General features: G+C 42.4%; 1 protein-coding gene across 1 annotated transcript; it reads left to right on the top strand.

Moving 5' to 3' along the window:
- The first annotated feature begins 407 nt into the window (after positions 1-407).
- On the top strand, positions 408-27,324 carry btaf1 (BTAF1 RNA polymerase II, B-TFIID transcription factor-associated). Its single transcript, XM_061689677.1, is given in 41 exon segments — positions 408-854; positions 1,718-1,841; positions 2,014-2,128; positions 2,892-3,026; positions 5,434-5,633; positions 7,960-8,093; positions 9,356-9,485; positions 9,585-9,653; positions 13,337-13,426; positions 13,507-13,515; positions 13,517-13,603; positions 13,938-14,114; positions 14,341-14,481; positions 14,895-15,019; positions 15,234-15,354; positions 15,879-15,983; positions 16,131-16,280; positions 16,537-16,679; positions 16,814-16,988; positions 17,084-17,287; positions 18,093-18,513; positions 18,736-18,842; positions 18,844-18,915; positions 18,994-19,147; positions 19,286-19,395; positions 19,601-19,802; positions 19,927-20,075; positions 20,167-20,319; positions 20,982-21,103; positions 21,214-21,381; positions 21,475-21,552; positions 21,633-21,762; positions 21,837-21,978; positions 22,051-22,181; positions 22,346-22,468; positions 23,931-23,993; positions 23,995-24,084; positions 24,235-24,443; positions 24,532-24,691; positions 24,822-24,992; positions 26,105-27,324. Coding segments are annotated over 41 exon segments (5,553 nt in total). The 5' UTR covers positions 408-840; the 3' UTR covers positions 26,255-27,324.
- The last annotated feature ends 63 nt before the right edge of the window (positions 27,325-27,387 follow it).

Raw genomic sequence — 27,387 nt, 5'->3', positions numbered from 1 at the left:
AGCACCATATATTTTCGCTTTTCCACATTTAATTGAAACTATACATATAAAATCAAACACAAAGAATATGGAGGGAAATAAATGGTACAAAAAAAACGTGAAATAATAACACCTTTGGAAAAACAAAGCCATGTCAAAATGTGAAGCATAAGTGCATACGTTCGTTCTTGTATGTAATTTTTTTTTTTTTTTTTAATTTGTAGACGCATAAATGTACGGAGCAACATGTCCTATTTTTTTACGATCGCCTACAGCCACGCGAAATAAAAAATGTCTACGCGTCAAAGATTTAAAAAAGCGTCCCTCCACGTTTTTTCTTTATTCGTTTCCTTTTGACTTGATTACTGATTGGCTATCAGTGATGACGAATAGCCAATCAGCAATCGACTCCGACAGTGGAAGGAATAAATGCAAGATGGCCCCTCATATAAAAACAGTCTACTGGGTCGCTTTCATAGCGCCACAAAATAACTCTTTGTACTTAATGAGGTTGAAATATTTATCTGCGAAGAGTTCTGAAGGGTGACGTAAGCTATAGATTGATATGTGTGTGGTACATGGTACTGTTTGGTAACAGAAGATACCGGGGAGGCAAGACAGACAACTTTGAAGCCATGGATTGATTGTAAACTCGGCGTCTTGGTTCGACACAGTTGGGGCGGGCGGTTAGTAGCACATCCGCAGACGGCGGCCGGGCCTCCACTCGCTAACGCTAGCCGCTAACTAGCTCATGACTTCGCCTGCTATTATTCGCCACATTGGAACCATTTTACAGCAATCGTAGTGAGTTACTAGTGTCTATTTGAATGTTGGACGGAAAGAGCGAAAGGACTACTGAACATGGCTGTAACAAGGTAAGCCCTGCCTACATTACGCTTGCACATAGTTTTTACGTGTCGGACTTCACTTAACAATTGTCTGGCTAGCATACTTAACAGAGTGTAGCGTTTTATTAGGCAAAGGACAGCGCAGCGACAACTAGGATATCCAAATAGTCGGTTAGCAAACACAGTGGAACGTTAGGGCAAAACTTGAGCCACTCGTCGTTGTAAACATTACAATCAGCCCAGTGACTATAATCGTTTTAGCTGCTCCTTCCATTTAACTTCATCTCATAGTGGAGCGGTGTTTAGCACCACTGCTTGTGACTTGTCGTCAAGTTGCTCGTTTGATGCAGGATAACCATGTAATCACAGTGTGATTACATGGTTGGTCAGCAAAACACGCATAACTGAAAGTGCGGGTGTAGAGGAGTCGTTTTAATTTGCATCAGTCTACTTTGGCAGTTTGTCAAAATACATTTTCTTGGCGATGCACACTAAGGATATGTGAAGTGTTTTGTTCTTCTAAGTCCTCTTTGTGTGACAGTGGCCATCATTTGCCTTGCAAACAGCCCCTGTGATGGAGTTGAGTTTCAAGTTTTACCTGGGTGCAAAACCTGTACATCTCTAATCCACTAAACTGTATTTATAGACTGCTTATGTAAAGCACTGTAACCGCCTGATAGTTAGACATGGGTCTGCTGTGCCATAGGTTCCTACACAAATATACAGTATGAAATTTTGGATCACAAATCCCATTTTTGAATTTGTCTTACTCCAGGTCCACAGGAAGTGTCCCTGTAATAGTACAGCAATTTATATTGGCTTATGCAGCCACCACTGTTTGTTATGTTTTTTTTATGCATTGTTTCTTGTGACCTTATGTTTATTTCTAGACTTGATCGTTTGTTCATCCTGCTTGACACTGGAACAACTCCAGTAACTCGAAAAGCAGCAGCCCAGCAGCTAGGAGAAGTGGTGAAACTCCACCCGCATGAGCTCAATAATCTATTATCAAAGGTACTATAAGCTTGATTGCCTTACCCAAAAGGTTTTCTAGTGGGTGTCATAAGATAATAACCAAGCTAACTTGGGCTATTTAGCTGCCTTGTTTTTTTCCCCCTTACTTGTAATTGTTATGCTCATCTGACATTTGATTTGTCAATATAATGAATTGGCTGTCTATTCTAAGGTCTTGACCTATCTACGGAGTCCCAACTGGGACACTCGTATTGCAGCAGGCCAAGCCGTAGAGGCGATTGTGAAAAATATTCCAGAGTGGAACCCTGGCCCAAATCCTAAAGAAGGTGAGTGCCAAGGCTGGCCATATAAACACAGCATGTTGGTTTGGTTTTAATTAGACATTTAAGGCTAACAATTATTTAAATCCAATGTGTATATATTATCTCAACTTTTCTTTTGAGTGAATGCACTTTGATTTTAAGGAAAAATGTTTTGTATTTGTATTGGTCAGCTTCATATTTCCATCCATCCATTTTCTGAGCCGCTTCTCCTCACTAGGGTTGCGGGCGTGCTGGAGCCTATCCCAGCTATCATCGGGCAGGAGGTGGGGCACACCCTGAACTGGTTGCCAGCCAATCGCAGGGCACATACAAACAAACAACCATTCACACTCACATACACACCTACAGGCAATTTAGAGTCTCCAATTCATGCATGTTTTTGGGATGTGGGAGGAAACCGGAGTGCCCGGAGAAAACCCACGCAGGCACAGGGAGAACATGCAAACTCTACACAGGTGGGGTCCGGGATTGAACTGTGAGGCTGACCCTCTAAGCAGTTGGCCACCGTGCCGCCCAGCTTCATATTTTTTCAAATTAACTTTATGGTAGCCATGATATCTAACAAACTCTTTGCTCAATACTGATTATAGGGAATACTAAAGTGTAGCCATGCTTGCAAAGTTGTGATTTGTTTTAAAATATACTTTTTTCTGTTTATGTATTCTTTATTTAAAAAAAAAAAAGAGAGACAAATCTAGGAACACCAAACTTATGTTTGCATTCACCAATTTACTGTAATGAAAGACTTCTGTTTATTTTCTTACAGAATCATTATCACCAGAGGATCCAGCTTGTGACAAGCTGAGTTTCTACCATTTTGACATTTCCCGCCTACTCAAACATGGCGCATCTCTTCTAGGATCTGCTGGGGTGGAGTTTGAATTGCAGGATGACAAAATGTGTAAGTCAAGGCAGGTATACACGAGAACAATGTAGTGAAGACGGCAGGTTTTGTCTCTCTTGTTTTTGAAATGTTTCACATACAGAGTAATATTAGCGAAACAGCCCTCATTTACACAGAACTGCAAAAAGGCCTGAAAACATGTCATTTGGATCTCATTTGTACCACATGTGCACCAAACTGCTTTTCCTGACGTTTTTATTTTATTTTATTTTTTTCCTAAAAGTGTATTTCTGATTCACTACTCAGTCGGGCTGCACAGTTAATCAAATTTTAATCGTGATCACAATTTTGGCTGCCAGGAATATTGATCGTCTGCGATTTTTACATTTAAAATGCAGACTGTTCTGCATATGAATTTAAAGCACTTTCTCAACCAGTAGTCATCCAAACACCAGGGGGCGAGCGCATGGTCAAAGCTTAATTATGCTCCTTGAATAACAAGCGAGCGCAGAGCGCACTCTGCAGCGGGAGGCTCAGTAGTCAGTCATGTGGTACACAGTGACGACCCAAGAGTCATGCCAAAAGAAGAAAGTACAGCAGGAGATGGTGAGGAGCTACTGCCTCGAAAAGTGATCAACATCTGTTTTCTGGATGTGTTTCAATTCAGAGCAAGTGAAGTTAAACAAGAAGTCCTATGTTAAAAAAAAAAAAAACACGCAGCAGAGTTGTCTAGAACTGCAAGGTAACACAACTAATCTGTTCAACAATCTGAAAAAATGGCAGGAAAACTGTCAAACGTACTGGACAAAAAATATGTGATCCCCTCCTGCAATTATTTCTCCAACGTGGCATTACCTACACTGTATGAAAAACGACTGCAGTCAGGCCAGCCTCCTGTCGAAAAGACGAAGTCAAGCCAGTTGCCACAGAGCTTGTTCATACTATGCATTAGGTAACACGATGGCGGCGTCTTACTATAATGCATAGTATGAACAGTTGTTGTGAACGCTGTCTTGGCTTCAACTGGAGGCTGGGCTGACTGAAGTGGAAAAACGGAAGACTAAATGGAGAGGGAAATCACAAATGTGTTCTTTACAGTTTGGGACCACAACTGACCTATGGGCAAGCAGAACAATGGAGCCGTACCTGGCTTTGACAATGCACTTTATTGACAGGGATTTTCAAATGAAAAGTTGGCACTTGAAGCTTAATGTTATGGTTTAGTTTATGTAAACTGTATTTGCTTCCATTGAGTTGCACTTCGTGATTGCACTCTGTAATTGCATATTTATTCAGTTATCCTTGGTAAATTCCGTTTTTTATTTTTTTAAATTATTATCTTTGCTATCATTCATTTAAGTAAGTTTAATTTTACACTGAAAACCTTTTACACATTGTTGAAAAGTAGTGCAACAAAAATAAGTTTTCTCTAACTTTAGCAATAATCATGATTGACAATTGTGATTACAATCTTGATCAAAATAATCCAGGGCTCGTTTTTCCTGCTTGCCTTGGCAAACTTGAGCTCGCCCTGTTTGGTCAAATGCACTCAAATTTTTGCTATATCTCACGGTTCGGTTTTATCATGTAATCAATCTCACGGTACGATAATTACTGCAGTATTGTGGGAAAACTCACGGTATCGCTGGAAGGTTAACGGTACAGGTGGGGCGAAGAGGTGAAAGCAGGAAAAATGAAAAATCTCTTTCTTCCTCGCCGAGTCCTTCTCAATAGGCTTTAGTAGTTTCTGTGCGTTTCCCCACAGATTTTTGTGAAAAAGACAATAACACATCATATATTACCATGCACTTCTATCCCCGTCCATCCAGTGTTTACATTCGTATAAATTACCTCCAAAATGCTATTGCTGCAGCAAGCCGCCTCCATCTCGCCCAGTCCATTGTGAAGCAACAATCTAAGCTAACACACTCTCCTCTACGCTGCGGTCAAATAGGCCAGTCACCCAATCAGTGTATTGCTTTGGAAGTACACAACAAGGTCACATGGGTTACGCGTCCAGTTGGGTGCGTTTACACTCAAATGAGGAAGCAGCTATAACAGCTGGGCTAAGTCGCTTTACTTCGTATAGACGGCACAAAACTATATTTCAAGCACAGCAACTCATTATGCCGAGACAAGACAAGATTGAGGCACTTTTAATTTCGCCATATCGGTAATATTTTGACATCCCTACATACAACATTTGTTTTCTTATGTTTCAAATGTATGTTTTGCTAGCTTCCCTGTGACTATTTTTGAGTTGCTTCGTTGCTGCTTTCGGTGTTTACACACCCTGTGTTTTTCAAAAACGGACGTGTTTTGTCTTTTACTCACAAAAAGGCACTTGTTGTGTAAATGTGTTTTAATTTAAAATATGTTTTTTAAAGTTTCATGCAACTAGTTGGATGAAGCTTTGGCCAGTTAAACTGACTTGACTTTGTTCTCAACTGTCCTATATTCTCAGGTGAGATGGACCCCAAGGAACGTCTGGCCTGCCAAAGAAAGTTTCTTCAGAAGAAGTTGGGACTTGACATAGGTGCTGCAATTGGCATGGACACGGAGGAGCTGTTTAATGACGAGGACCTTGACTACACGTTTCCATCCAGTGGGTCAAGACCTCACGGAAGCAAGTATACTCCAGGATCAAGCTCCCGTAACAATCTTGTGAGTCTTCATTTCAGCATCCAAGTTTTGCTTAACCCGACCAGGCATTTTCCATTAGCTGTTATTGTTTGAGGTATTCCACTGACACGCCTTCCCATGAGGAAGCAGAGTCTGGAGTCTCTGACATGGGCTCTTCTATCTCTGGGGTTGAGGTCACGAAGGTGGTTCAAAAGCTCCCCGGTGGTGGATAAGATTCTCCTGGAGTTCCAAAACGCTCTGCATGTTGTGGGGCTTTCCTGGTTGACACGCCTCTGCAATATCACGTGGACATCGGGGACAGTGCCTCTGGATTGGCAGACTGGGGAGGTGGTCCCCCTTTTTAAGGAGGGTGACCGGAGGGTGTGTTCCAACTACAGGGGGATCACACTCCTCAGCCTCCATGGTAAGGTTTATTCAGGGGTGCTGCAGAGGAAGGTCCGTCGGGAAGTTGAATCTCAGATCCAGGAGGGGCAGTGTGGTTTTCGTCCTGGCCGTGAAACTGTGGACCAGCTATACATCCTCGGCAGGTTCCTGGAGGGTGCATGGGAGTTCGTCCAACCAGTCTACATGTGTTTTGTGGACTTGGAGAAGGTATTCGACCGTGTCCCTCGGGGAGTCCTGTGGGGGGTGCTTCGGGAATATGGGGTACCGAAACCCATGATACGGGCTGTTCGGTTCCAGTGCGACCGGTGTCAGAGTTTGGTCCGCATTTCCCGCAGTAAGTCGGACTTGTTTCCGGTGAGGGTTGGACTCCGCCAAGGCTGCCCTTTGTCACAGATTATGTTCATAAATTTTATGGACAGAATTTCTAGGCGCAGCTGAGGTGTAGAGAGGGTCCGGTTTGGTGGCCTCAGTACTGGATCTCTTCTTTTTGCAGATGATCTGGTTCTGTTGGCTTCATCAAGCCGTGATCACCAATTCTCACTGGAGCATTTCACAGCTGAGTGTGTAGCGGCTGGGATGAGAATCAGCACCTCCAAATCTGAGACCATGGTCCTCAGTCGGAAAGGGGTGGCATGCCCTCTCCGGGTCGGGGATGAGATCCTGCCCCAAGTGGTGGAGTTAAAGTATCTTGGGGTCTTGTTCGCGAGTGACGGAAGAATCGAACGGGAGATCGACAAGTGGATCGGTGCAGCGTCTGCATTGATGCGGACTTTGTTTCGGTCCGTTATGGTGAAGAAGGAGCTAAGCCGAAAGGCAAAGCTCTCGATTTACCTGTCGATCTATGTTTCTACCCTCACCTATGGTCACAAGCTGTAGGTCGTGACCAAAAGAACAAGATCCCCGATACAAGCGGCCGGAATGGGTTTCCTCCGCAGGGTGTCCGGGCTCTCCCTTAGCGATAAGGTGAGAAGCTCGGTCATCCGGGAGGATCTGAGAGTAGAGCCGCTGCTCCTCCACATCGAGAGGAGCCAGATGAGGTGGCTGGGGCATCTGATTCGGATGCCTACCGGACGCCTCTCCGGTGAGGTGTTCCGGGCACGTCCCACCGGGAGGAGACCCCGGGGACGACCCAGGACGCGCTGGATAGAGTATGTCTTTCAGCTGGCCTGGGAACGCCTCGGGATCCCCCCCCCGGAAGAGCTGGATGAAGTGGCTGGGGAGAGACAAGTCTGGGCGTCCCTGCTAAAGCTACTGCCCCCGCGACCCGACCTCTGATAAGTGGTAGAAAATGGATGGCTGTTTGAGGTATTTGGTTGGTTGGTGAAGAGTCAGGAAAATCATGCAAATAATTATCAGACCTCAATGTTGTGTCCTCAGATGGTGCTTTGTAAAGGAGGAGAATAATAAAATAGAGTATAGTTTCAATGGCTCCACAGTCAGAATGTTCCAGTCCAAACATTTATAGTTTGGCAAAGTGACAGAACATAGTCCTAGTTGCTGAGAGTTCAGAACGTAATTCAATTGACCATGATATTCTCCTTTTAATGTGATCTTTGGCTTTGCAGTAACATTGATAAATCACCTAGTATCATGCTCTATTTGTGTGTCCCTTCTGCCTCGTTAGCTACTGTTTGTATGCCACACTTTCCAAGATAGACTGTCGGCACTGTCTCATTGCACTCCTATTACTCAGTCAAATCTTTCTCCGTAGTAAATTCAATGTCTGATAAAATACAACCAATGTCAGTACATCAATCACAGTGGTAAAGTAAAATGTGTAAACGTTTTTCTTTATGGACAAATGTTAACCTAATAGTCATTTCATTTCAGAATACATCTACTGTGAATTTGATAATGCTGAAAGTACTAGTGCACCATTTGTTTTGGGCGCTCTTTAAAACTGTGTGTTTGTGTTTCGTCTTATGAAATGAAATAAAAAAATCTTATCTGTCCTATCCCTAAGCCTATTCAAGCTGCAGAATTGATAGACTCCGAATTCCGGCCAGGGATGAGCAATCGCCAGAAGAATAAGGCAAAGAGGCTGGCAAAGATAGTTGCAAAACAGAAATCCAGAGACTTGGATCTGAATGAGAAAAGGTGAGCCGAAGCATATGGAAAAACTGCAACAGTGCATTGTTTTGACTTTTATTTCGTCTTCTAGAATAAATAATATGAATAATCTTGGAAATTGTAGATAGTTGTGGGTGTCGTTCCACTAAACATAACAAAAACTATGTATTTAGGATTCATACAAAATGTACAAGAAATTAATAAGTAGCATCAATGTCCAGTCATGCTAATCAACAATAGATCAAATGTCCATTGGGAAAGTGTTGAAAAATATTTCCTGGGTGGGATAAATTGCCGAGAGATTTTTGCCAGCCCAGTTCCTAGTTTTTGCAGTGTGTAACTCCTCAAGACAGAGTAGGGGGGCACCACTATGAATATAAATTGTTGAAACAAATTGTGTAACAAAAGATATTTTAGTGACAAACTACAAGTTGTCCCATATACAGTAATCCCCCTGGAGTCATGTGCTTTCCCAGCCTTCTTCAGCCACACCATCGTGCATTCCTTGAACCTCAGCAGCTCCGTCGTCAAGGCTATTTTGATGTCTCCCATGTCTACAAAACGGGTCCCCCTGATGGCCCCTTTGAGCTTGCAAAAGAAGAAAATAAATAAATAAATAAATTACACAGCCAGGTTGTGTGAGTAGGGAAGTTGCTCCAGCACTGCAATGTTCTTCACAGCCAGGAAATGTCTGATACTCAAGACATCATGAGCATGCAAAATGTCATGGTGAAGCAGCCACAAATTGTCCTGCCACAACTCTCTCCTCTTACCCACTAAACAAACCAAACACCGCAGCATCCCTTTGAAGACGTGCTAGTTGATCATCTGGTCCACATTGAAGGGGAAAACTTGTTTGCAGTTTGGATAATAGATTTTTGATGAAATCTTGTATAATAATCAATTTTTAAAGCTATTTATATTGTACTATTAGTTGCAGTTTTTGTTCTTTGTGGAAACATCAAACCTAACAGTGATGATGATCACAGAATTATTTCAGTGACTGCTGTGTAGAAGTGTCAACTGCTTCTGTGGTAGCGGTCCTTCCTCAGTAACTTCAGAAATTAAATCCCGTGTTGAGCCTTTTTGGGGATTTATCATGTATAAGAGCAAATAAATCTAAGGCAGTGATGCATTTTTCTTTTTGAGGAAAAGTAGTATTAAATGTTATATAGTCAAGAACGGCACACAAATGTTAAAGTATAATGTTGTAAGCTTGCGGGCTGAAAGGCAATCTAAATATAATTTTAAAATATTTTTGATTAACCTTGTACTCCTTTTTCGTTTAGTAATGACAGTTTTGAAGGTGAGCCTGAAGAGAAACGAAGGAAAACCACCAGCATGGTTATTGACCAGCCACCAACGGAGCATAAAGTCCAAATTAACAAAGTTCCAGATAATGCCAGTCTTTCAGAGGAGGTAATGAAACAAGACATTTATTGATATGCATAATTAGAAAGTTATTGCGCAAGTGAAAATTGTGTGAATCATGTACTAATGTCCCTTCTTTATTTTCAGACACAAGAGTGGCCTTTGGAAAGCTTTAGTGAAGAGCTCTGCAATGACCTCTTTAATCCTTCTTGGGAGGTAAAAAAACAATTTATTAAAAAACTTTAGGCACTGTAGGACAGCATTTAAATAGTTCAGATACAGGGTCTTAATGCAGTGTGAGGAACAACAAAATTGGCAACATAATTTGTTCAAGAATTCATGCGGTGCATGTCCACAAATGACCTGTCAGGGGAATCCTCTAAATGTAACTGTCTCCATCCTAGCCCTATTGTGATTATGATTTTCTTAACTTTGTTCACACATAGCCACACTGGTTTATAAGACAAACATATTACACACACTAAGCTGCTCCCACTGGTGTGCACATCCCAGCCTGACGGTGGCAGTTGTGTGACACAGGTGGAGCTGATGAATGATGTTAAGAGGAAGTAGACGGTCATAGAGTAGACTTGACTTAAGCTGAAGCTAAAGTCAGTAGTTGTAATTGTTTCAACAGGACAGAGAGAATATCTGCTTGTTAGAACTGCTATTGTAAATATGTTCCATTTGTATGCATTACTGCCGTGTTTGTTCATTCTTACCAGCCCATGTATGGTAGAATTAATCATACTTATATTAACATCTATGATAATGGAAGTGATGCTGTTAAACTGTTGTGAATTGTAACATGGGGCAAAGGGGTGAACATTATTTTTGTAGAAAAATACTGACTGTATTTTATTGTATTGCAGCAATTCTTAAATTGGAACAGTATTGTATGTTTTGTTCTACTGTCTTATATTGTTTCCGAATTGTATTTGAAAGCATCATTAATGTCGTGTGCGTACCTTGAGAATAACTTGAGTCCAACCACCACAGCTGAGGCATGGTAAAGTGAATCGCTTCTCTAAGCCTGTTTAACCAATGTTTTGGCTTTAAAAATCAAGCTGGAGTTATTTCTTCCTTTTAGCTGTAACATTACCTAGTCTCTCGACTGTCGTGTGTCCAGCAAGCGTTATCAAGATATGAACACAGGAGAAGCTTGGTCATATTGCTTGTTTTCTTAAAAAATGCAGGACATGTTTCAAGCGATGCTTGTAGAATGTCTGTTAAAATTTTTTACTTCCTCGTCAGTGTATTCAACGATGGAAATGAAATTAGTCAACACCAGAGATTTGAATGAAGCCGCTTCTTCAAATTTTCGTCCTTAAAGTGAATTAAATCCAAGATGTCAAAAGTTTCTATTTTAAATGGATAGCTATAGGCCTTTCATAATAATTACTATTACATTTAATAAATAGAATGGACACAATAGTTTTTCTGGACTCGATAAATTGTCATTACTGTGGTGAGCTGGCGTGCGGATCACACAGTGAGTCGACAGAGTCGCAAGTGGGCTCATGGAACGTCGGCGGACCAGTACACTTTTGCAGTGTTGGCTCCATCCAATACTCCACAGCCTTGATCTGCAGACATGCAAATCAGTCGCCTTCCGGAAAAATTTGCCATTTTGGACTCAAAATACACCATTTACGTGAAAGTTGTTGTCATAGGCTGTTTCCAGATTGCTTACTTTATTTTAAAATAAAACAAAATTGGATCTCCCCCAGACCACCCTATGATTTTGTTTTTTTGGGGGGTCACCTTTTTCATGCCTTTGGTGTTTGCATGTCTGGATCTATGTGCAGCACGTAGATTAATACAGCGGAGACACTTTAGAGAAAGTTAACTGTTTAATCACGAGCTAACAAGTTAAGGAGCTAAACAGCTCAGTCCAACGCGTTTATAAATAACCATTTATCCATCCATATTCTGTGCCGCTTCTCCTCACTAGGGTCGCGGGCGTGCTGGAGCCTATCCCAGCTATCTTCGGGCGAGAGGCAGGGTACACCCCGAACTGGTCGCCATCTAATAGCAGAGCACAAATAGATAATCGACCATTGATATTCACACCCATGGGCAAGTTAGAGTCTTCAATTAACCTACCATCGGTGTTGCCACAGTTACCTTGAAAAAGTAACTTAGTTACGTAACTGATTACTTACTTGCTTTGGAAATCAAGTAATCAGTAAATAACTAAGTTAGAAAAAAGTTACTTTTTAGCTACTTTCAGCAGTTGCCAAGTGGCAGTAATATCACTTATCCACAGTACAAAAAAAGCTTTATCTTAACCGTACCCATTACTTGGTGATTTACGCCACACAAATTACAGAATCATATCTTCAACATAACTTTCATATTAGTGTACTTGCAACTTAATGCAAAATTGACATTCCAACACAATACAGTGAGTTCCAAAACAGGCACACCATTCTCAGTGCACTACCGATTGTGGTCCATGAAAGCAACTGTGTGTGTGTTTGTCTGTGCGTGTACATAAACGTGAAAGTGAGTTTCACACACACACACACACGCACACCATTGCCCCCGCCACAGTAATTTTGATGCGAAGAGTGAGGACCTTTTTTCTTACCACGTGACGTCAGCCGTGCAGCATGTTCAACCAGCTCACAGACGAAGTTGCGAGTTCTCACTTTTCCTTGTAAATATTATTTAAGCTTATTGTAAGTCCTTCAGTGAGTCAGTCCTTACCCTCCATATGTATGAATAATTAACCCACAATGCATCGTGCATTTAACACACCAGTTAAACTGTATTCTTAATGTGTAAATAAAAACGTAACAACAATCAAATACACTTTTTACTTTGGAAAATAACAAAAATAGTGTGGTGACAGTGAAATCGTGCATTTCTTTGCACTTTTATGGACCTGCACTGCCAGTGTGTATTGTGTAATAAACAATCACTTCCCAATCGCTTCTATTTGTTGGGAGGGATAAAAAGAGTGGGGTCTGTAAAATCTTTCCGCACGTTTGGACTCCTCTTTGTTCGAATCACCAGCTACAAATTACTTTTTGGTGAGAGCCATTGATGATTCAAAAGTAATTATTGTTGGATTGAAGAAGTAACTGTAGTCTAATTACTTTCCCGGGAAAAGTAACATGTTACTTTTTAGATGCGGTACTTTGTAATGCGTTACCGGCATCACTGCGTACCATGCATGTTTTGGGGATGTGGGAGGAAACTGGAGGACCTGGAGAAAACCCATGCAGGCACGGGGAGAACATGCAAACTCCACACAGGCGGGGCCGGATTTGAACCCGGGTCATAAATAACCATAGATGGTGTATATAATATTCACCTCATAAATAAGGAATATAGAGCCTCCATTCTGCTTGACCAAAGTGCCGAAGTTGACCGTTTTAACGGGAATGGCAGTGGTTGGGTAGAATCTAGAATCGAACCAACGCTGTCTGCATGAAAGGCAGTAGCGTGAACCACTGCAACTACGAGAGGTAAAAATACAACAAAAATAAGGTCCAGAATCTTGGAGTTGGCGACGGGATTGCCGTTTTCAATGGCTGCATCGATCGCCTTCAACATGAAGGCTGCATCGTGTACATTAAGTTGCATTTTCAGCTTCCTAATGGTCTGTGTTGCAGATCTGAATACTGGTGCAAATGTTTTGTGTTTTTTGGATTTAAAAAGTTAATCAAAAAAATGTATTTATGACTGGTCAACATGAACAAGAAGCTCCTGGGATCAGGAAATATCTGTAAATAAGCCACATTGTTGTTTTGCAGAAAAACGTTAAGCCTATAGTCTAAAATTTATGGAAATTTTAATATACAAAAAAAAAATTGCCTTGAGCACTTTTGAATGAAAATAAATATGTTGACAATGATCAGAGTAAAGTGAATCCGTCTGGTTGTGTACAGATCCGTCATGGTGCAGGCACTGGTCTTAGAGAAATCCTCAAGTCCCATGGTGCTGGAGGTGGCAAGCTTGTGGGAAGCACTGCAGAGCAGGTATACAATAATTATTCATGTGAGTTGATAATGTTTACCAGGATGTCTTAGCACTAACTGGGGCTGTTATGTTGGTGAAGATGTTGCGGCCAGCATGAGGAGTGGATACAAGACCTTGTGATCCGATTGCTATGTGTCTTTGCTCTGGACCGTTTTGGAGATTTTGTATCAGATGAGGTTGGTCTTCATCACACAGAACTCTAATTTATCCACTTCATTAGAATTCTAAACAATTATCCACTTCATCAGAAATCTTAACAATAAGAGCATTTGTGGTTGGTTAACAAAATAGATTGCTTGTTCATTTGTCTAGTACCCTAGTTTTTCTTTTTTTACAAAATCAACCATCATCTAAACACCTTTAAAGACTCCTTAAAAGAGCTCTCTCTCGCTCTCTCTCTCTGTGCGTGCGTGCGTGTACTTGAACTGCTGCAATTGCCACAACTACAAAGCACTTGTGTTTGACATATTTGTTTTAGACATTCTACTTGATCTGTTAATCACTTACCAGGTGGTGGCACCTGTCCGGGAGACATGTGCTCAGACGCTTGGTGTGGCCCTTCGCTACATGACTGAGACTGGTGTGTCTATGACAGTAGATGTCCTACTGAAGCTGCTCAAAGAAGACCAGTGGGAGGTCCGTCATGGAGGCCTGCTAGGAATCAAATATGCTCTTGCTGTCCGACAGGTATCACCTGTTCAGTTTAGCTGTAGTAGATTGAGAATTACATGACTTGATCATCATATGTTCATGAATATTCATGGAGGCGTGGTGGTGGGTGGTGATGTGCAGAGAATATGTTTTTTACACACATCATGGCAACACAAGTACTTCATTTGAATAAAGGGGACAGTATTCTCTTATAGTGAGAGATCTGCACTAACCATCATTTTTCTGTTGTTCGGCATCTTAGGACCTTATCTCTGCTTTACTCCCATGCCTACTCCCTGCCATCACTGTGGGTCTTCAGGACCTTGACGATGATGTCAGGGCTGTGGCTGCTGCAGCACTCATCCCTGTTGTGGAAGGCTTGGTACAGCTACTACCCAATAAGGTCTGTTTTAAGGCCCTTTCAAACTCCATTTAGTTTTCTTGGTGTTCATCAGGGGGCAGGGCGCATGGACGACGGAACGCCGGTTCAAGCTTGCCCATATTTGGAAGTGCTTGCTAAGCGGCCTACCAGGAAGTAGAATGGATGCTTTTCCCGCTGGTCCATCTGTTGCCCGTAGTACTCTGAAATCACTCCGCCAAGCCCTCTCCTATTGTTTACGACGTCTGACGTTGTCTGTTGTCGTGCCATCGCAGCACATACACATTGAATGGGTTCAGTGACGGCGCGCTACGCTCTACGTGAAAATGCCTCTATAGTCAGATGCAGTACTGTACAGTGTTAAATTAAACTTGTAGTTATTGTTTTTCCACATTCTTGTCAAGGTCAGTAATGGACATTTTTTATGTGTACCTCAGGTACCATTCATCGTAAACACATTGTGGGATGCACTTTTGGATCTGGATGACCTCACTGCTTCCACCAACAGCATCATGACGTTGTTATCGTCTTTGCTCAGCTACCCGCAGGTTCGACAGTGCAGGTCGGTCTAAGTGAGGTTCACAAAGCTGAATGGTAACAATGTTCTTCATATTAAATGGTAGTTATCACTAGGACTGTGACTAGTCTTTTTACTTTGATTCCATGAAAACTAATCACAATCTTCCAGTGTTTTTGTTTGAAATTCTAAACTTATTCTTAGGAGATGTTATTCATGTATCCATGTTGTAATTGATAAACTTTCTTGCTCCCTCTAGTATGCAGCAGTCACTAACAGTGCTGGTTCCCCGGGTTTGGCCCTTCTTGAGACACACTATATCATCAGTTAGACGGGCAGCACTGGAAACGCTTTTCACACTGCTGTCTAAATCTGACCAGGTAAAGTTTGGATAAGGGTGTTGATTGTCCAGTGTGTTGAAATATATATATATATATTTTTTAACTAAGTGTTTCTTTCAGGGGTGTCAATCTCATTTGTGTCGCGGGCCCCATTGTAGTTATGGTTTCTCTAAGAGGGCCGTTAAGATTTGGAAATCATATTATTACAGAGACAACAAATTGATAGATGAATAGTTTGGAAATCGAAATTCAAGGGTAATACTTTGTAACTATTGTTTAAGTTACTGTATTGTAAAAAGAGGTTTGGTAACAAAAACATGGTTGGAAATATTCATTCCACATGACAATTAAATTTCTTTTCTACAGATTTTAGCAAGAATCATGGCAGTTCAAGCACGTGATTTGCTTTCGCGGGCCACATGATATGATGTGGGGGGCCAGATCTGGCCCCCGGGCCTTGAGTTTGACACCTGTGGTTTATTTGATTCATTGGTAAAATTTAGTTCAGTATCACAGCTTGCTAATATTATCCTTAGCTGATATGTTTGTTTTTTTTTCATTAGAAATGTGCAGTGTGGATCAACCCCATCCTGCAGGATATGCTTCGTCACATTTTCCAGTCTTGTATACTAGAAAGCAATGAGGAAATTCTAGAACTGATCCAAAAGGTTTGTTGCCTGGAACACAATGCCACGGTGTATGAGGATTCAAGTTAATTACTAATTGCTCTTTGCTCTGTTATTGTCTTTTATCCATAGTTTTGAGTTATCAGCCCTGTATTTTTGGGTTATGTTTATTCTTGCACTTGCATACAGGTGTGGACGGAGCTACTCTCTCAGGCCCCACAACAGTATGTGGTAGCAGCCAGTTGTCAATGGATGGGGTCCTGGCTTTGTCTCATGATGCAGGCCTCACACATTCCCATAGACCTCAACATGTTGCTTGAAGTGAAGGCCCGCTCAAAGGTTGTTCTTTCCATCCAAAGCTTATCACCTGAACAACCAAATTAAAATATGTCAAGAATTTTTTAAAGCGGGAAAATAAAGCAGTGTCTTTCTAGAGATAACTTTCCAAAAATATTCTTACATTTTTGTTTAATGACATTTCATGAATTATAAAAATGCTTCAAGCTTGTCAGTATTTATCTGATCAATGATTAAAATATACAGATTCTTTGTTGCATTGAGCATAGCATTGATTGCATTTTTGTTGATATAACAGGATAAATGTGGTTCAAAGGCACGCCAAGGGACAAACCAGGTAAAGGAAACGGTCCAGGAGTATATAGCCGGGGCAGAGACGGTGACTGATGACCCACTATCAAGGGACTATGTGGTGATCCGTGCTCGCCTTATGGCTGCCAAGTAAGTTGGCATGCTCTTACTGTACAAACTGTGATGCTTTTTTTTCTCGTGACCAATGTGGCTCTTTTCGTGATTTTTTTTTGTTTTGTTTTTTATTTTGTTGTTGAAGAGTTTCTCTGATCTATTTCCTCCAGATTGCTCGGAGCTCTGTGTAGGTGTATCTGTGACCCTCACCTCAATGCTGCATCTCAGGAGATCCGTCCAGCTGAGTCTCTGGGCCAGTTGTTGCTCTTTCACCTCAATACAAAGTCGGCACTGCAGCGAATAGCAGTAGCTCTTGTACTCTGTGAGTGGGCTGCTCTGCAAAAGGTGACACACTTGTTTTTATTTCATACTGCATGAAACCACCAGTTTTGTACATTTGAATTCAGTTATTGATTTATCTTTTCAATCTTTCCCAACAGGATTGCCCTATGGTGTCGAGTACGGTGCAGCCTCGTCTTCTCGCTATTCTTTCAGAGCAATTGTATTACGATGAAATTGCCATCCCCTTCACACGCATGCAGAATGAGTGCAAGCAGCTCATTGCCTTGCTTTCTGAGGCTCACATAGACATTCAAGACCGACTCAATTGTAGTGTTTTCACTATTGATCAAGCCAATGAGCTGGTATGACTACCAACACACGCTTAGATACAGGATCACTCATGCATTTTGTGGAGAAGAAAATTAATGTATTTTTAGTTGATGGATTGCTCCAAGACAATGCATGACGATCAGGCTGTATATTTTGTACTACATGAATCATGTCTGTGTCTGCCTTGTCAGTGGGTGTACAGCAGGCATCTGAAGGAGGCAATTGTTCTTTCAATGTAGTCGTTGCTTTCCAAATAAGTCTCACCAAATGGTGTTGGAGCGTCACTCCCATTACATACACACTTATAAAATGTTTAAAAGCTTCCCACTGACTGATGCAATGGTACCGCCAAAGCTGTGGCTTGTTCTGGACAATATCATATTTATTACATCCCTATAAAGGGGTCCTTGCTTACATTTTCCTACAACACTGACGTAAATCCCCCCCCACACCCCCAAGTCGGAATAAGTAACAGTATCACTAACCTATGCTAACGTACTAGTACAGTCATAAAAATATACATTGAAAAACATTTACAAATAAACTAAAATTCCCTACCTTTACTACTGTGGTTGGCTTGCACACAGTAAAGGCCACAGATTAGCTTTTTGCATGCCATTCGCAACCATTAAACGTCGCCGGTTGACACCACTGTAAACCAATGACCCCATGGATGACAAATGTTTGGCAGACCACCAAAAATACTACTGAACATTACTGCTCCAGATAAAAATAGAATAAAATAAAATAAAATGGCTTTTCACCCAGCTATGACCCACGACTACATAAAAGTCACTGCATTTTGTCACAACTGTTGTTTTCCTGCTTATTCCCTAGTTAACCACCATCTTCACAGAATCAACAGCAGATTTGAATGTGAAGACAAAACCGTGGCAAGTATTGGAGAGTAAACGGCAGCAGGCACAAGCCACAGTAATGGAAACAAGCCATGATTGGCAGCAGTTGCATCTCCGGGTCCACATGTTCACCGCCTGCGCAGTTATCAACCTGCAAGTGCTCCCTGACAAACTCAACCCACTGGTCCGACCTCTGATGGAGTCCATCAAGCGGGAGGAAAACACTCTTATTCAGGGTTATGCCGCTTCTTTCATTGCCAAGCTGCTGCAGCAGTGTTGTGGACGCTCACCATGTCCCAACCCCAAGATTATCAAAAACCTCTGTGCCTCAGTTTGTGCTGACTCCTCAGTTACCCCCTCATCTGCTTGTCCTGTGCCCCCCTCACAGGATAATTCTAAAGGTAAAAGCAGTGGAAAAGTGAACAAATGCTGATGTGATATTTTTACTCTGTTGAGGTCATTTCACGAACAAGACAGTTGAAGTTTATGTGTGGTTATCCTGAATTTCTGACGGGCACCAGTCAAATCAGTTGGGATAGACCCCAGTGTAAAAGTTTTCTTGGTTGTATCTTGACTGCTACTGACTGGTTTTGTTTCCTTTTCCCCCCCCCCATGGACATTAGGCAGTGGTTTGGACAAAGACTGCCTGCATCACATGGTTAACAAAACTCGAGGCATCATGACTCTGTACCGTCACCAAAGGGCAGCTTTTGCAATCACCAGCAAAAGAGGGCCCTGTTCCTAAATCATCCAAGACTCCCCCCTCTGACCTTCCTCCAGGCAGCAGCATAGACAATGATGAGGTATGGAGGAATGAGCTGATAATTCTGAGTTAACAAAACAGATTGTGCCTATACTGTACTGTATTTTTTTCTTTTTAGAGGAAGCCATGCCTTATTCAAAGGAGAGGGGCAGAGTTCTCTCTAACAACTATTGCAAGGCACTTTGGTATTAACCTCACCAAGTCTCTGCCGTACCTTTGGGAGAACACAGTGGGGCCTTTGAGGACCGCAGTTAATGAAAATCACGTTATAGGTATGTTGGTTTATAACATGATCATGACCCTATTTTTAAGCGTCATTGTTGTGTATAATACTTTATGTGAAAATACAATAAAGTTGCCATGTAAGACACACTGATATGAGTGACTTTCCCATGTTCCCTGTGTTCCAGATAGACAAATTCAGTTGGAGAGAGGTGATGCTGCAGCTCAGGAACTGGTAAACTCTCTACAAGTGCTTGAAGTCATGACTGGAGCCATGTCTCATGAGCTCAAACCTCTGGTATGATTTTAACCATAATGGCTGTTGTATTTGAATTATGTCGTCACGAATTCCGTTCCAATAAATGCACTGACGAGTTTATTGATGTTGACTGGTTTCCTTGGGCCACCCAGTTTCGGGCTCAGAATGTTTAGTTGCAGAGGGATTGCTCAATGTTATTGCACTGAAAGAGTATGTTTTTCCTTTATTTTTGGTTCAATTTCAGCTGCTGGAACACCTTCCTCATCTGTTTACCTGCCTCCAGCATCCTTACACAGCAGTGCGTCACATGGCAGCTCGGTGTGTGGGCGTACTGAGTAAGATATCCATGTTGGAGACAATGGATGTTTTTCTTGAGTGTGTACTACCCTGGTTAGCTGCTATTCATGACTGCACCAAACAGGAGGGAGCCATTGAGGCGTTGGCTTGTATCCTTCAAATGCCAGTCATGTGACTGTCTCTGTGACCACTATTCAAGAAATGGTTCTTTCAAAGTAAGGTGTTTATGTTTTATTTGTGGTGAGATTGTCCTTGACTGACTTGACGTTTCAGGTGTCATGGAACAGTTGGATGTGGATATTGTTCCCTACATTGTACTGCTGGTAGTTCCGGTGTTGGGGCGTATGAGCGATCCCAGTGACAGCATTCGTTTCATGGCCACGCAGTGCTTTGCTACACTCATTCGCCTATTGCCGCTGGAGGTAGGGCCACACAAATAAGTCTCTGACATCTTTTATGGGAATGTCGAGCCCTTTTTCTCCCCCATCCTGAGATGGTGTACTTGTTTCCCAGGCAGGTATACCAGACCCTCCCGCCATGTCTGCTGACCTGGTCCGTCAGAAGGCCAGAGAGCGACACTTCTTGGAACAACTGCTTGATAGCAGAAAGCTGGAGAATTACAACATCCCTGTGCCAATTAAGGCAGAGCTAAGGAAGTACCAGCAGGTATGAGTCTTTCTCAGGGTCTGCTGATACCTTCTTACTCTCTTGTCTCTTACAACCTCACTTTTCACACAAGTTTGCCTTTTATGTGATTTATGTACGTTGTCAGCATTTTTATTTCTTTGCACCGACACCGCTGTTGGTCATTTGTATCGATGATAGGCCAAAGATGTACAATGCTGGACAGAAAGATGTTGTAGCACTTGAGAAAATATTACATGACTTAGTTTGACACGTGGTCTGATTGTCGGATTGGTCCATATACATTTTATGCAGACCTACGGAATATAGACCTCCAGGGTCTAGACCACCGGAATCAAGATGTAAATATGGTACATTAGTGGAACACAAGTGCTGTTGCTGCAGGATTTTGGCTTGGCCTTTCTTTGGCGCAGTTTTTGTACTGGATGCCTTTCCTGAGGAAAACCGACCAATTTTTTTTTTATGCGGCCTTTAGACCAGCAATGGCTGGGTATTGAGACAATTTCACTCAAATTTGTTAAATTACACGGAATTATGCTTTTTTTTGTTTGTTTGTTTTTTATCAATGTGTCTGCTGCATGCACCACTGCGTGGATCCACACACTAATTGACGTTTAATTTGGCGGCTTGATGATGTAACGTGCAGTTTCCATGAGTGAAATTATAATTATTTCGTCTCTTAGGATGGTGTGAACTGGCTGTCATTCCTAAACAAGTACAAGCTGCATGGTATCTTGTGCGACGACATGGGCCTCGGCAAGACTCTGCAGTCTATCTGCATTCTAGCAGGAGATCACTACCTCAGGTAGTGTAGAAAGCCCAAATGTGAACTATATCCCCTGGTGGAAATGTAACTTATGATTTTGATATAAGTTAGCTGGAGACAGTCATTCTGAATGGTTGATGCCTTTTCAGGGCTCAGGAATATACCAAGACAAAAGCGGCAGACTGCAGCCCACTGCCTTCTCTAGTGGTGTGCCCGCCCACACTGACTGGTCACTGGGTGGATGAGGTGGGCAAGTTCTGTGCCAAAGACTACCTCAATCCACTGCACTACACTGGGCCCCCTACAGAGAGAATGCGGTAAGGCTATTTGTGGACATGGGTTTGTGTGGGTTGTATTATTCATAGAAACATACAGCAATACATCCAAATGAGCGTTTATTTGGCTTTCAGGTTACAACACCAAGTGAAGAAACATAATCTTGTTGTTGCGTCTTATGATGTTGTGCGAAATGATATTGACTTTTTTAAGTGAGTATCCTTATGATTTAATCTGTTTTTAATTCAAAGTGCATCTTTGTGTTAACGTGTTTTGATTTTCACCTTTGCAGAAATATAAAATTCAATTACTGCATTCTTGATGAAGGTCATATCATCAAAAATGGCAAAACCAAACTTTCCAAAGCCATTAAACAATTGGCTGCCAACTTTCGTGTCATCTTGTCTGGAACGCCAATTCAGGTGAGGTCTGTCTTGTGATATTTGTATTGACTGACCAAGTTTTTCAAGACTCCCTGTCCTCATCTTATCCCCAGAATAACGTTCTTGAGCTCTGGTCCCTCTTTGACTTCCTCATGCCGGGCTTCCTGGGGACAGAGCGACAGTTTGCTGCGCGTTACGGCAAACCAATCCTGGCCAGTCGTGACGCCAAAAGTTCCTCACGTGAACAGGAGGCTGGTATGGCAGCCCCCTTCTGCTTTCTTCCCCGCTTGCTGAGATGTCAATGTGAACTGAGCTCTCTCCCTGCAGGCGTCCTGGCCATGGAAGCACTTCATCGGCAAGTGTTACCTTTCCTTTTGAGAAGGATGAAAGAGGATGTACTGCAGGACCTTCCTCCAAAAATAATTCAGGACTACTACTGTAACTTGAGTCCTCTGCAGGTCTGACTCACCATTAGTGGATGTATCTTATGTTTTAGTAGTACACTTTACTTTTTTTTTGATCACAGTGATTTAAGATGCACAACCTCAGTTTCCAAGCTTACTGAAGTTTGAATGCAACTATTTTCTGCTTTACCTTAAATACGTTTAATACAAACTTTCAGGTTCAGCTCTATGAAGACTTTGCCAAGTCTCGTGCTAAGGTTAGCATAGACGACAGCATCTCTGTTGCCTCTGCAGAGCAGGAGGAAAAGCCCAAACTGAAGGCCACGGGTCACGTCTTCCAGGTACATTTATTATTTTATTTTTTTAAACGCTACGGCACTGATTTTCAACTGGTGGATCAGCACCCATAAGAGCATTGAGCACCCATTGTACAGTGTTTCCCACAGATCCTGATCATATAAAGCGTAACGACAGGCGGACACATATTGCCGCCGAGTTGCAGTCCCTCAGCGGGGAAAGCCTCCCGACTTCCTTGTAGGCTGCTACGTCTGTACTTCCAAATTTGGTCAGCATTGTTGGCACCGGGCTGCTGTGGTCTTTGGGCGTTGCCTTGCCGCCCTTTCACGTGTGGTGTGAAATGGCCTTAAGAATACTATTTTTCATTTAATTGTTTCATGTTGATGTTTTATATATACATGCATGCTGTAATTATGACTTTACTACTGCATCGGCACAGGTAGTGATGGACTATGACTCGTTCCGATCTGCGCACAATTGGGTTACTTCACCGTTGTAGGAGCGGAACGCTGATGTAAACTCGGCACCCCGTGCACAGTGAAATCTTTAATAACTAAATGGCCAGTGGGGGTTGCTTTTGCGTGTGATTCTCCGTTGTATGAATGAAGGTTGCAGTTAACAACAGAAAAACAACAAAATGGTGACCAAAGCAAGCAACAGCGGCGTGAAGCGAACGGCGTCAACTTTTAAATCTGACATTTGGGGTCATTTTGGATTCCCGTGTAAAATCCGGAACACAGGCAATAGACAAAAGTCAGCAGTGCCAGGCAGACTTTATTTTCATCACAATTTCCAGAAGAAAATAAACATTCATTTTACATGCACTTTACTTTTTCAGTGTTTATACAGAAGTGTCGTGTTTCTTTTTCTTTTTTTTACTTACTCCACATGCACAAATGGGTTATTATTGTGCACATTTTTATGTTCTGATGTTTTACTCCTCAAATGTGATGTGACATACCACATTTTTACATAGGCATGTAAATAATCTTAATGAACTGGCATCACTGCATATTGAATTGAATTACAACCTAAAGAATCAAAATCCTATCGAATCGTGTTTATTTTTTTATACAATACCCAGCCCTACTCTGAACCATACACTGTATGGTTTATATACTATGTCATATAGATGCATCATATACTGTATGAACACACGTGGAACATAGGAGGTAAGGTACTTTTCGAGAAAGGAGTGCAATTTTGTGGCTGTAGTCTGTGAATTGTGCTATTGTACTGTAGTCACATTTTTGTGCAAGTAGTTATGTTTACCCTGTTTCTTAATCAGGTGCTCTGAAAGGCACTTTGAACGTATAAGTGTGTTGTCCTGCTTAAAAATCCTAAGTAGTTTAGAAAGGCTACTATTTTTTTTCTTCTTGTATAAAAGTAGATAGTGGCAATAGGAAATGCTGGTCTCAGCGTGACTACAGTTGAGAACCACTGATCTTAAGACACTTTCGTAGCTACAATTCAATACGTTTGATCTTGAAATGCATAATCTTTCAGGCCCTGCAGTATCTGCGGAAGCTGTGCAACCACCCGAGCTTGGTGTTGACCCCACAGCATCCAGGAATACAAACGCATCACTGATCAGCTAACAGGCCAAAACTCCAACCTGCGAGACATTCAGCACGCTCCGAAACTCTCTGCACTAAAACAGGTGATCAACGTTTAGCTTCACAGCAATCATCTCTCATGTGTGATGTCTATTGTTTGCTAATAATCGTGGAGGGGAGCTTGACTTTAAGCACACAGCATTAAGAATGCATCAGACATTGTTAATCCCTCATTGTCATTCTTCTTGGTCCAGTTGCTCCTCGACTGCGGACTTGGTGGCGGAGGTTCCGAAGGGACCACCGAAGCCGTGGTGGCTCAGCATCGGGTGCTCGTTTTCTGCCAGCTGAAGAGTATGCTGGATATTGTTGAACATGACCTCCTGAAACCCAAAATGCCCACAGTCACATACTTGAGGCTGGATGGTGGCGTGCAGGCCGGCCTGCGCCACGCCATTGTCTCCCGGTGTGTGTTCAGTGCTACTTCATACTCTTACTCCTCCATTCGGCTGCCCTTCTGAACCTGGATGCCCCCCCTCCCCCCTTGGTTCCAGATTTAACAACGACCCGTCCATTGATTTGCTGTTGCTGACCACACATGTTGGTGGTCTTGGTCTCAACCTGACTGGTGCTGATACAGTGGTGTTTGTGGAGCATGACTGGAACCCCATGAGGGACCTACAAGCCATGGACCGCGCACATCGGATTGGCCAGGTACACACGAGGGCACTATGCTACTGTATGCTTTGATAATCAGCACTGGTGACGTAATCTGAAAAAACTGAGCGAACTGACACGGGACGGCCCTTTTCTAAAACAACTGCTGCTGTTTTGTGTCGTGCAGAAACGCGTTGTGAACGTGTACAGGCTCATCACTCGAGGCACCCTCGAGGAGAAGATTATGGGCCTGCAGAAGTTCAAGATGAATATCGCCAACACCATCATCAGCCAGGAGAATGCCAGCCTGCAGAGCATGGGGACAGACCAGCTCCTCAACCTCTTCACTCTTGATAAAGTGAGAACACAAGCCTTCTTTCAAGCATTTTACCTTAACTTTGATACCAAGTGATACTATTTATGTTGATGCCAAATTCTTACTGCTTTGAATGTGAATCTGCTTATTTTGTGTAACCTCCGATGTGCGTCTACCCCTCATCTTCTGTTAACAAGCCCTTCCTTCTTTTGGAATGCATGTTGCGAAAAGCTGGCCAAATTGACACACATGGCTTGATTGGTAGTAATTACTTTAGCTGGAAAAGTGCCTAAATGCTGAAAAATATACCTCTGACTTTGAAATATACCACTTTGACAGCGAACGGGCACGTCCATTTTGGCCGCTAATCGCGGAAGTGGCGTCTTGGGTGTGTCTACTTGCCGCTTGCTCATAGACAAACAACTCAATGGAGTAAAAAAAACAAAAAAACAAAGAATTCCAGCATAATTAAACTTGTCATCCGGGTCCAATTGTTCTGTCGCGGTCGCAATTGTTGCTTTGTTCTGAAAGGAAAGTAAAAACGGCTACCGGAAATGGCCCAAAAAAATGCAGCGGAAACTCCACCCTATCCAGTACCAGCCGTAGCGACGCCCCCGACTTGGAGGAGAACTGCAGCACACTTTCAAAACCGCGTGAGTGGGTTGCGCTCGCGTATAAAGGCAAACTACGCGTGGGACAGCCGCAGTGACGTCCGGGCGAGTATAAAGAAGCCTTTAGTGTGCTGTGTTGCTTCACTGTCTGGGTTATCCGGTCATATGTCCAATAAATATGGCAGCGCCCAATAGAATTTTTAAAAAGTTAATAAATGGATGAAAATTCGCCATATTTTCAAATGTGTTATAACAAAAATATGCCCTTTTCTCTGCTGCAAAGAAAATCAGCATGGAAATAGTACAGTATCCCTTTCATGCTTGTGATGCTCGCTAAACTTGAGGTCTCACGTTGACGTTTTGCTTTACATCACTGATGACAGCAGGTTAAACGCCAATCGGTTTTCCTGTAAATCCAATTGGACAGCTTCATAAGCATTCATTTTAGGGGTTCCACAGTAATTTTTGGGGGGCATGTGGTAGGCTGTTAATATAGGTTTTTGACATAGTAAGCTAAACGTGTATATTTTCTTGTCTTTTAAGAGCGACAGAGGTGAGAGGGGTGAACAGTCTACGTCGACTTCAGGAAAAGCCTCCATGAAATCTGTGCTGGATGGCCTGGGAGAGCTCTGGGACCAGCAACAGTACGACAGCGAGTACAATCTGGACAGCTTCATGCACTCCTTGCATTAGCGTCACATGACCTCACGTAGATGGGCATGGCTCCTGGCATCACGTCGGCTGGCCGAGCAGGACCTGGTCAGATTTTGACAAACCCTGCGAGAACCTCATGAATCCTAGTTTCCATGTTACTGCTCTTCAGTTGATTTGCAAACCCTTTTTCTCAGTTTTCAGTGACTTATTTACAAAGCCGTCAACGTAATGGGTCGCAGCAGCGTCAAGTCTTCAGTGGCTGCATTAGTAGCTGCTACTGTGCTACTTCCACAATGCAATGCTGTCGCCTTATGACGACTTCCTCCTCCATCTTAGAAGCACAACAGAACCCAGTCTCCCTGCGCTCAAGTTGAACTTTGGCAATTTGACCACAAGTGACAAGCTGGATGCCACGCCACACTAACTTTGTGTCACCAGATGGGCAGTGCACTTCGTTCATCCACAAGATGGCGCTATTTTTTAGTTATTCAGAACTCCGATGCAGACAAGACCCTCGAAATGAGTGGAAAAAATGACCTGAGGAAAAGCTCTGCTCCTGATGCGTCACGCAGACTAAACCTTCTTCAGGGGCCAAGCTGAAAATGGTTTCTGAAATGTGTCAAGTATTTTAAAAGAATGGACATGTACATATTTCTGTAATAGCGGCTTTTTGTTTATGAAAGTGGAATTGGAATAAATTCTACAAGCCCTTTGAGCTACATCAAGGAACAGTGTGTTTTGTATGTCCCCCAAAAAAGTTGAAATAATCCCATTTGAATGTGCTACTTTAATAATGGTTAGCTTGGCTACAGAACAATGTTACAGAAAAGACGAGTTGCCAGGGCATCATACAATCCATTCAATAACATTTGTCCATTAGTACAGAAGACATGGGAAGCATCCAAAGTAGTAGTCAGCATGAGTAATATTTGCCTCCAGGCATCCAAGTCATTCTCCAAACTTTTAAGGTAAATGCAAATATAGAAAGCAGATACATATTTAATAAAACCGGTAAACGTTGTGTTTGGATTGGAGATTAGAACATGACGCATAGAAGTGAGTCAGACCGGTTTCACATATGCTCTATAATTCAGCTAACTTTGCTACAAGTACTTGTGCAAAAATGAAGGTGAAACTAATACACGTATGGTGCTGAAGTATACTGGGCCACT

This window comes from Phycodurus eques, chromosome 11, assembly GCF_024500275.1.
Source record: "Phycodurus eques isolate BA_2022a chromosome 11, UOR_Pequ_1.1, whole genome shotgun sequence".
Lineage (NCBI taxonomy): Eukaryota > Metazoa > Chordata > Actinopteri > Syngnathiformes > Syngnathidae > Phycodurus > Phycodurus eques.
Note: the sequence above shows the minus strand (reverse complement) of the source record. Positions and strands in the feature narration are given on the sequence as shown.